Raw genomic sequence first — 11389 nt, forward strand, 5'->3', positions numbered from 1 at the left:
TAGGTTGCCGAGGATAGTACCATTTGTAGATGACATTTGTAGGTCTGAAGTTATCAAATATCCATCAAATTATAGCTCAAAAACATGTTTCAATAAATAACCATCCGTACTAGTTGACCTTGCTTACGTGATCAACTCGGCGAGCATTTCTCCACCGGACGGCACCGTACTTGGCCAAGGAAGAGCTCCGATTCTACGAGAAAGGGAACACGGTCTTCCACGACCGTTGCCGCTCTCCCTCGTAGAATCAAAGCTCCTCCTTGACATCCGTTACCGCTCGGCAGAGAACATGCTCGCCGACCTGAACACGGTCCGCAAGTTCAACTAGTACGGATTTTCTACAATTTTCTAACCATTTTCTAAGTTTTTCATTTCATGGAAAATTTAATTCTAAAAAATAAAAGGCATGATTTCTAAGTATTTCATTTCATGGAAAAAATAATTCTAAGTGACCTGCTCGATATCGGCAAGCTCGTGGGCATTTAGGTTGCCGAGGATAGTAACATTTGTAGATGACATTTGTAGGTCTGAAGTTATCAAATATCCATCAAATTATAGCTCAAAAACATGTTTCAATAAATAACCATCCATACTAGTTGACCTTGCTTACGTGATCATCTCGGCGAGCATTTCTCCACCGGACGGCACCGTACTTGGCCAAGGAAGAGCTCCGATTCTACGAGAAATGGAACACGGTCTTCCACGACCGTTGCCGCTCTCCCTCGTAGAATCAAAGCTCCTCCTTGACGTCCGTTACCGCTCGGCAGAGAACATGCTCGCCGAGATGAACACAGTCCGCAAGTTCAACCAGTACGGATTTTCTACAATTTTCTAACAATTTTCTAAGTTTTTCATTTCATGGAAAAATTAATTCTAAGATCACGTAAGCCACCGGGGACGAGGATGGCGCGTGCTCCAGCGAGGACGAGCGAGGCGTGATTTTGATGAACTAATTTAACTTTTGTTTATCCAAACATATATGCAAATCATCATGTGATTTTGAGCTAAAAATGACATATAAAATCATAATAAAGTCCAACATATAAAGTTACACATGCATCTACATCGCAAAATGAGATAAGCTACTGATAAAACATAAGAGGATTAAGTTTGTTACCTCCAAAATCGAAGAGCAACACCAATGGAGGGGGAGAGAGCAAGAACAACAGCAAGCTGAAGAACAGAGGCAGTGAGTTTGAATGGAATGGCTCGGGCTCGGGGAGGAAGAAATGAGCTGAATTATAGGCCGGGATAATTAGTCCCGGTTAGGGGTCCAAACTGGGACTAAAGATTACCAACCAGGACTAAAGATCCCTGCCCCGCGGACGACCGTTGGGCAGGGACCTTTAGTCCCAGTTGGTATTACCAACCGGGACTAAAGGGCCCTTTAGTCCCGGGGGCAAAAAAATGCCGAGGCTAATGCTAAATTGGGACATCGTTCTAAAGTCTGTTCTCTAGCAGTGACTATTTCTCTCTTTCCTAGCTTAGCAGCCATGTGCTTGGTTGTCCACATCATCGTGCCTTATTGTATATTTTTTAGTTCAATAATGTTCCACATGTAATAGACTCGCACTTTTGCAAAACCCCCCCCTCCCTTTTTTTTGCTTATAAGAATGGTGGAATAATTGTTAGCGACATTTTAGGCGTGATTTGGCAAAAAAAAAGTGTGGCAATTTGAGCGCTGAACATGCCTTGATGGTTCACTAAGGGCCATTGTGGAACGCAGGTTTGTCAAACACACGACAGTAGGAGAAACGCAGGATTAGATTGAGGTAGCAACGTACGGAGTATGCCTTTGTCACTTCTCTGTGTATCTTGACGTCATGATAGAATTCTAGAGGTCTTTGGTCCATAAAGCTATATATAGGAACCTATGGATAATCCTATGAAATTTCTTCATTTTCCTTTGTTTCAAGGGAGTCTGAGTGCCCATAATAATCATATAGAATTACACATGCTATGTGACTCTTTCTTATTTAGCCATATCAGTTAACAATGCTTCTCTCTCCGATAAAAAAAAGGAAAAACTACAAAAACCCACCTAAAAGTTAGGGCTTTTCCAAATACTAACATGCATCTTACTTGAAAGATGGCACCTGCAAATTTTATGTGTTTCGAATGCCCCACGTGCTTGGTGACAAATTTATTGAAGATTCGGTGGCTTTGCTTTGGCAAGTCATGCCGTAACTTTACTCCTTCAATCCATCCTCCAATAAAGAATCAACGTGGGAGATCAACTAGAGGCCAATGACTTGTTTTTTTTTCACCGGTGTGAGCGCTCCCGTTCATGGCATGGGACTTCCGCGTGCACACCTTGCCAGAGCCCACCCCAACCAAAACCAAAGCCCCAGCCTCGTCCGCCCATTGTTGTCTCGCCTCACCTGCAGGTGCTGACCCAGTACACAAGGAGTGGAGGCATATACCCCCACTCAAATTTTGGGTTTTCAAACAAAATATATATTCTTTCGTGTAGAAGGTCCATCGGTAATAGGTTGCCACCCAATTTTTATGCTAGTTTCGCTCCTGCCAGGGGACCCGATTTCAGGCTAACCTGGGACGACACCACTCGCCCCCAAGCTTTTCTTGGCAGATGGCATCACCGAGGTTATCGACTACAACATCGACGTTGGCTTCGACAGACCCTTAGAATTCAATCAAGACCTCCATTTGGCGTGTCATAACCATGGAGTCCGGCGTCCGTGTGTACAACATATCACTAGAGCCCCTTTGCAGGTCCTTCTCGCGTACCAATACTCGTCTAAACATCACTGGCTGTGACTTGGATGTGTACCGGGTCAACCAGGTATCTGGGAAAACCACTTGGATTTGCTCCACTTGGTGCCACGACCAAGAAGAAATCACGGAGATGGCGGCTAGGCACAACTACACAGGCATCGGATGTTGCCATGTTGAGGTGGAGATTGATGGCAAGAATCGATCACAAACACACAAGAATATCAGTGGCTAGCCTAATGAATCGAGCACAAATCAAATCGGGTGGAAGAACAACAAGAACATGTGGTAACCGCCACCAGGACAACAGGGTGACTGCGCCCCTTTTCGCTCTCTACCACGACGAGTACAACACACGGATACAAGTGTCTGAGACTCTTACCAAGACCTCTTACATCAGGGAGCATACATCAGCTCCTAACTCACACACTCACACAGAGAATAAAACTGCTAGACGCGATACAAGACGCTCCAAAACACACTCTTCAGGCAACTGCATGTCAGTGGACGCGGTGACCGCGAACTGCTGTTCCCGCTTGACTTGGCACAATTCAAACTTGAATTCTCCCGCCTTCTCCACCTTGCCTTCGACTGAATTAGGCTTTGAGCATCGACACTGACAGGTTTACACTAACATTCTCCCCCTTAAACCTGTCAAGCAGTAGCACCAAGATCTCTGACACCTAACAAGTGCCTCATCACCACCAGTTTCCCCACCGGCAATGCCTTGGTCAAAGCATCAGCTTTTTGTTCATCAGTACTAACTCTCTTCACAATGATCTGACCCCTCTCCACACACTGTCTGATGAAATGATATTTGATATCAATGTGTTTACTCCTTCCATGAAACACTAGATTGTTCATCAGAGCCCTTGCTGAATTGTTGTCAACATAGAGAGTTACTGCACTTGGTTTTTCTTCAGTGATTTCACTCAGCAGATTCTCACCTAGGTAGAAAGCCATTCCACCAGTGCTAGTTCTCTCCACTTGGTCAGCTCCATGATCACTGTCAGTGTATCCCACCAACATCCCTGGTCCACCACCTTGAACATACACCAGTCCAAACTTAGTGGTTCCTCTCAGGTATCTCATGATCTGTTTGACTGCCCCAGCATGCAACACTGTTGGTTTTTCCATAAACCTGCTAGCTAGCCCAACTGAGTATGACAGGTCAGGCCTAGTATGCAGCAGATACCTAAGACAGCCAATCATCTTTCTGTAATCTGTTGCATCAACCATCTTTCCTCCCTTGTCTGCATTCAGTTTGTTTCTAGGTTCCATTGGAAATTTACTAGCATTGCATTCTGCCATGCCAAACTGCCCCAACACCTTTCTAGCATAGCATGTCTGTTTCAGAGTGATATGGTCATCTTTCTGATCAACTTCTATACCAAGATAGAATGAAAGAAGACCAAGATCAGTCATCTCAAACTCACTCATCATCTGTTGCTTGAATAACTTGATATTTTCTGGATTCCCTCCTGTGACTATCAAGTCATCAACATATATACCCAACAGCATTGCATCTGTCCCATGCCCTCTAGTGTAAAATGCTTGTTCACTGAAACATCTCCTGAAGTTCAGCTTTTTCAGGCTTCTGTCTAACCTGACATTCTAAGCCCTTGGTGCTTGTGTTAAGTCCATACAGTGCTTTGCTTAGTTTGAGTACACATTGTTCCTTCCCTTTCACAATGTATCCTTCAGGTTGTGAAACATAGACTTCCTCCTCCAACTCACCATGTAAAAAGGCTGACTTCACATCTAAGTGATGAACCTTCCATCCTTGATTAGCTACTAGAGCCAACAGTACCCTTACTGTATCTAATCTGGCCACAGGTGCAAATACTTCTTCATAATCCACACCAAATTTTTGCACATAGCCTTTAGCAACCAATCTGGCTTTATGTTTCACCACTTCCCCATCAGATTTTTTTTTCAGTTTGAACACCCATTTCAAATAAATGGGCTTTTTCCCTGCAGGTAGCTTGACTAACTTCCAGGTATTGTTCTTTTCTATGGACTGCATCTCCCTGTCCATTGCATCAACCCAATCTTGATTGTCAGCTGCATCTCTGAAACAAGTTGGCTCTTCCATTTCAACTAGAAGTGCTTCAACATTTTCATCCATCAGCTCCACCTCATAGGAATCATTATAGACTTCATTTAGATCCCTAAACCTGATTAGGCCACTGTCCAAGTCAATGGTGTCATCTACTTCCATACTGTCAGAGCCAAGGCCTGACAGATGTGGTGAATTCTGTGGAGTCACTGGCTCCTGCTCTGTTGTCGGATTTTCTTCAGACGCTAACTGACTGTCAATGTCATCATCATTTCCATTTCCTCCAACTGCAGATTTCTCTCCACCACTACTTGCTCCCCCTGTCTCACTGACATCCTGAGCATCATGTCCATCACCAACACCACCATCAAGACAGTTATAATCACCAGAGAAGAATTGACCATCCTTCTCATCTCTGTTTTCAGAAAAAATTTCATCATTAACAGCTTCCCAGCTCCATTTCACTGTCTCCTCAAACACAACATCCCTGCTAACCACAATCTTGTTTGTTTTTGGATTGAACATTCTATGAGCTTTGCTGCCTTCTTCTATACCAAAATAGACCATTGGTATGCTTCTATCATCAAGTTTTTTTAGATGTGTCCCCACAACTTTCACATGTCCTTTGCAACAAAAAATTCTTACATGCCCCAGATGAGGTTTTCTTCCATTCCAACCCTCATATGGTGTTCTGTACCCCATGGACTTTGTTGGAAGTCTGTTTAGCAGGTACACTGAATGCCTAACAACTTCTACCCAGAATATCCCAGGGATTTCCATGCTCTTCAACAGGGATCTAGCCATCTCCATCACAGACCTGTTCTTCCTCTCAACCACTCCATTTTGCTGTGGAGTGTAAGGTGCTGTAAACTGATGTTTGATCCTAGCCTATTCACACACATTTTGGAAGGAACTAGCTAGAAATTCTCCACCTCTATCTGATCTAAGAATCTTGATCTCATGGCTAGAGCTCTTCTCTACCTCTGCTCTGAACTTGATGAAAGCATCAACAGCCTAATCCTTTGACTTCAGCATGTACACTGTAGTCCATCTAGTGCAGTCATCCACTAGAAGCATGAAATATTTGTTGCCTGCTAATGTAGATGGAGTAATGGGCCCACAAAGATCTACATGCACAAGCTGAAGTGGTTCATCTGCTTTCCACAACACTGACCTTGGAAAAGGCTTCCTGGTTTGTTTGGCTGTCAGACAAGACTGACAGACCTGATCTGGATGTTGAATCAGTGGCACACCCCCAACCATATCCTTGTCAACAATTTGTTTCAATGCATGAAAATTAACATGACCAAGACGACCATGCCATAACCAAGCATCATCACTAGTATGACTCAAAAAACAGGTTGGCTCTACTGACACTAACTCAATTTTATACAATCTGTTTCCTGTTCTCTGAACTTTCATGATCAATCTCCATGGGTTTTTCTCTGACACCTCAATGACATCGTCATCCATCACTACCCAGTGCCCAATTTCAGTTAGTTGACCCAAACTAATCAAATTGCTTTTTAACTTAGGAATGTAGTAAACATCTCTAAGCACCCATTGATCACCTATCCTCCCTTGAAACAAAATTGAGCCCTTTCCCATTATCTCTACTGATGAGCCATCACCAAACCGTACCTTGCCAGTAGCAGTCTGTTCCATGTCCCTGAACTTGTGGTGATCTCCAGTCATGTGATTGCTGGCACCATTGTCCAGGTACCAGACATCGTTCATGACCTCCCCCTCGCCGACAAAGTATAGCTCCGGCAACACTTTTTTCTCCTCCAGCATCACTTCAGTATGCAGGTTAGTGCACAGTGTAGGCTTGAGCGGTCCCTGCTCCTCAATTTCCGCGAGCAGCACTGCTGGCTCCATCACCACCGTCCTTGCATGGTGTGCCTCCTCGTCCTTCTTCTTCTCACCGGGACAGCGGTTGGCATAGTGCCCATAGCAATGGCACTTAAAACACTTGATGTGACTTTTGTCACGCTTCTTAGTGCTTTCCTTCCCCCGCATCGCCGCGTCCACCACGACCTCCCTAGCCGCCACCACGACCGCATCCACGACCTCAGCCGCCATTGCTCGAAGACCTCTCGCCTCCAGAACCTTCTCCACTCGAGTTCTTCTGGCGTGCCTCCCACTTAGCTTGAGTGAGTAACGCCTGCCCATCACCAGAACACAACCCACCAGCTCCCCGCCTAGTTCGCTCCTTGAACGCCTTCAGTCGGCCAACAGCTTCATCGAACACCAAAGTTTTGAGATCATAGAACTGTTCGATCCCGGCTATGACATGAATGAATCTATCAGGCACGGTGTCGAACAACTTCTTCACCATGGCCGAGTCCTCCATTGTCCTGCCTAGGTTCCCGTACTTGACTGACATAACCGTTAGTTTTCTGGTGAACTCATCGACAGTCTCCTCCTCCTTCATCTTCAGTGCATCAAACTCTGCCTTGAGGGTCTGCAGGCGTGCATCCTTGACACGCTCAGTGCCCACAAACCTCGCCTTCAGAGAGTCCCACACTTCCTTCCCCGTCTTCTTCTTTGCCACTTTCTTATCCTTCGCCGTCTGCGCCTCCGTCAGGGCTCCCACCGAATTCCCCTCCGGCGGCTCCATCACTTCCCACCACCCCTGCTCCTCCATGATCGCCTGCACCCGGATACTCCAGCTGGTGTAGTTGGTCGCTGTCAGCATCGGGAACACCTGCCGGTGCCCACCATCACCGCTCCCCCGACCACCATCAGCAACCGTCAGCGACATGGCGAAGCTCTCGGTGGATCTTGCGTGTTTTACCGGCTCTGATACCAAATGATGGCAAGAATCGATCACAAACACACAAGGATATCAGTGGCTAGCCTAATGAATCGAGCACAAATCAAATCGGGTGGAAGAACAGCAAGAACATGTGGTAACCGCCACCAGGACAACAGGGTGACTACGCCCCTTTTCGCTCTCTACCATGACGAGTACAACACACGGATACAAGTGTCTGAGACTCTTACCAAGACCTCTTACATTAGGGAGCATACATCAGCTCCTAACTCACACACTCACACAGAGAATAAAACTGCTAGACGTGATACAAGACGCTCCAAAACACACTCTTCAGGCAACGGCATGTCAGTGGACGTGGTGACCGCGAACTGCCGTTCCCGCTTGACTTGGCACAATTCAAACTTGAATTCTCCCGCCTTCTCCACCTTGCCTTTCGACGGAATTAGGCTTTGAGCATCGACACTGACAGGTTTACACTAACAGAGATCGTCCAGAAAAATGTCTAGCTTATTAGTTTCGTTCATGGCCACCACCATAGTTGCGGCAGCAATGGCACCTCTAGATTATTGATCAACCGGACCTCTCTATTGCGGGATAGAATCACCGTATCCAGTGACGCCGCCATGCTCCAGTGGAGCATCATCGATGAGCCCAGGGGCACATCCAGTACACAAGGAGGGGGGGGGGGCACGTGCCCTGATTCGAATTCTTAGTTTCCAAAGAAAATATGCCTTCTTTCGTATAGGTTTTATGGTTTAGGTTTAGGCCACCACTCAAATTTCACCCACCTCCGCTGCCTGATCTGATCTTGCTCAGCAATGCCGCTACTGAGCCTGCTCCAACAGAGCGCATCCACCACCAACGCTTTTGACGTGGGGCGTCCGCTGGAAGATGCCTTTGCAGACTCGACTAACTTGTCTGCAGTCGTGGACTCAAGAAGGAAGCCAATCTATGACACTGAAAATATAGTATGACAATATATTCCTTGTTGTATTTAACTATACTAATTTTATGTCCTAAATATTAGTATTTTTTCTATAAATTTTTGTCAAACTCAAATAAAAATGACTCAGCACAACTCTGAAAGTTAATTTATTCATTGACGATTAAGCACTACTGGATTCAGGTTCTTTGCTGAGTGCCTGAGGCACTCGGCAAAGGCCAAATTGCACTCGGCAAAGCCTTTGCCGAGTGCGGCACTCGGCAAAGAACACACGGCAAAAATTTGATCGGCAAAGCCCTCTTTGCCGAGTGTCTTTTATCGGGCACTCGACAAAGGCTTTGCCGAGTGCCCCGGGGACACTCGGCAAAGAAAAGCGACCGTCATGGCGCCGGTCCCGTTGACGGTCACTTTGCCGAGTGCCAACCCTGTAGGCACTCGACAAAGATTTTTTATTTTTTTAAAAAAAATTTCTTTGCCGAGTGCCAACCCGTAAGGCACTCGGCAAAGATTTTTTTATTTTTTTTAAAAAAAATTCTTTGCCGAGTGCCAACCCGGAAGGCACTCGGCAAAGAGCTTTTATTTTTTTGAAAAATTTCTTTGCCGAGTGCCAACCCTGCAGGCACTCGGCAAAGTGTTTTTATTTTTTTAAAACAAAATTCTTTGCCGAGTGCCAGCCATAGGGCACTCGGCAAATATTTTTTATTTTTTTTTAAAAAAAATTATTTGCCGAGTGTCAACCCGGATGACACTCGGCCAAGATTTTTTGTTTTTTTAAAAAATTTCTTTGCCGAGTGCCCTGTGGTTGGCACTTGGCAAAGTTTTGAATTTAAAAAAAAAAATCTTTGCCGAGTGCCCTATGGCCGGCACTCGGCAAAGTTTGATTTTTTTTGTAAAAAAAATTCTTTGCCAAGTGTTATGGTCACATCACTCGGCAAAGCTGGAAAATCTGTTTTCTGGTCGCCCATTTTTCCAGCTTTGTCGAGTGCTGTGACCATTGCACTCGGCAAAGGGGTCCTTTGCCGAGTGCAACACTCGGCAAAGTGACCCAAAACGGCAAATTTTAATTTTTTTTACATTACATCATGACAAATAAATTCATACAAACATATATCACATATATATCTCATCCATCACATATATATCTCATCCATCCACACATCCATCCGCCCATATCACATCCATCACAATATATATCACATATATAATAATAAGTGCTCAAGTCCATCCAAATAAATCCACAAGTCCATCAAAGTCCACAAGTGCATCACAAGTTATCACAAGTCCATCACCAAGTGAACAACAAATGTAAAAAATACAACATGCACTCATCTCGCCCACTATGACTGTGGTGAAGGCCCAGATGCATCATTCGGAGGTGCATGAGGTGGATTATTCGAACCACCGTCAGATGGAGACTACACAAAGGAGAAAAGATTGCATGTGAGACAAGATTATTTTGATAGCTAATCTAGGACGATAGAGGCCATACAAGCAAAGCACAAGCGAAAGTAAAAAACTTTGATACTCATAGGAGTAGCTGCTACTGCAGGACGCGGAGGCAGAGGTGGAACCAACAGCCCAGGTGGCAGAGACAAGCCCATACGTTGCCCAAGCCCTTGTAGGAACTCTATAATGTCCATCAGCCTCTGCGCCTGGGCCTGCCGCTCGGCCCACTCGGTCTCTAGCTGGGCCCCCAGCTCCTGACGTTCCTTCATTTCTTGTTTCAGCCGGACCTGTAATATTTCACTCCAATATTTCAGTAATGCAAAGCTAATTAAGGTGTGTAAAGATCAATGTATGACGAGTAAAATAGGAATAACCTCGAGTGCGTCGACCCGGTGCTGTGCAGCGGTCGGTCGTGTGCGAATGGCTAGGCTCTCGCTCGTGCTCCGTGCTCGGATCTGGGAGAGAGAGGGAGTAGAGGCCGTGTCGATGACGCCATCGCCAAGCCAGAACCGCCCATGCTTCTTGCCTTGCCCCGCCCTCATGACGGCCTCTCCATCGAAGTCCTAGGTGCTCAGATCATGGTCTGACCCATGGAGCGACCTCGCCACCTCAGTGTACTCACTGATGCAGGAGTGGACGCTCGGGTTCGTGTATGCCTCAGGTGGGTCCTCCAAGTTGAAGGAGATGTCGGACGTCGCCTTGCCCTTGTGGGCCATACACCATGCCTGGAAGTCCGAGCAAGCCTGACCACTATGTGACGCCGACTGCGAGAAAGACAGCATGAGAATTACAAATCAGGCAGAACTGAGCATCACAATAGATAAATGAATTCGCGTACCCATGCTTGTTTGTATTCGGTGAGGCTGCGGCTGCCTTGATGGTGTGCTGGACCTTGCATCTACAAATGATGGTCCCGGGCATCCTTGTGCATCTTGAGGTATTCCTCCATGAGCCACCTCTCCACCATCATCGCCCAGCACTCGGGATACGTTTGGCACCACCAGAGAATCATCTACACATCATCAAGTATTGGACATATAAAAAGATCAAATTAAACCAACTTAATCTCAATATTGATGTTCTTCATTTATCTCAAGGTACTGCTCCCGGGTCAGCTGCATCTCTCTTGCGTCTTTCTTGGTTTTCCTCTCTCCAAGCTTTGACCCGTAGTAGGTTACGATGGCCTGGATGCGTGCCTCGTGATGCATGTCGGTGACGAGTTTTTTACAGGATTTGGTAGTCACCTGCTCGGCCCTGGCCTCAAATTCCTCCTCGCATCTGTAATAAGTCTGCATACAAAAGCGATGTATCCCTTCATTATTTCAAGAAAAGTCCAATGAATGTGACGTATTGAGCAATGTTGTGCGAGGGAGACTTACCCAAAGCTCTAGCTTCACCCGCGCCACCTTGTTGGGGTACTCCACATTGG

The 11389-nt window shown here is 45.9% G+C and overlaps 1 protein-coding gene across 1 annotated transcript; it reads right to left on the minus strand.

The window, feature by feature from the left end:
• Positions 1-6863: 6863 nt before the first annotated feature.
• Positions 6864-7556, minus strand: LOC136488134 (uncharacterized). The gene has a single exon (XM_066485161.1). It carries the CDS (start codon positions 7554-7556, stop codon positions 6864-6866), a length of 693 nt encoding a protein of 230 aa, XP_066341258.1.
• Positions 7557-11389: the final 3833 nt, after the last annotated feature.

This window comes from Miscanthus floridulus, chromosome 10, assembly GCF_019320115.1.
Source record: "Miscanthus floridulus cultivar M001 chromosome 10, ASM1932011v1, whole genome shotgun sequence".
Lineage (NCBI taxonomy): Eukaryota > Viridiplantae > Streptophyta > Magnoliopsida > Poales > Poaceae > Miscanthus > Miscanthus floridulus.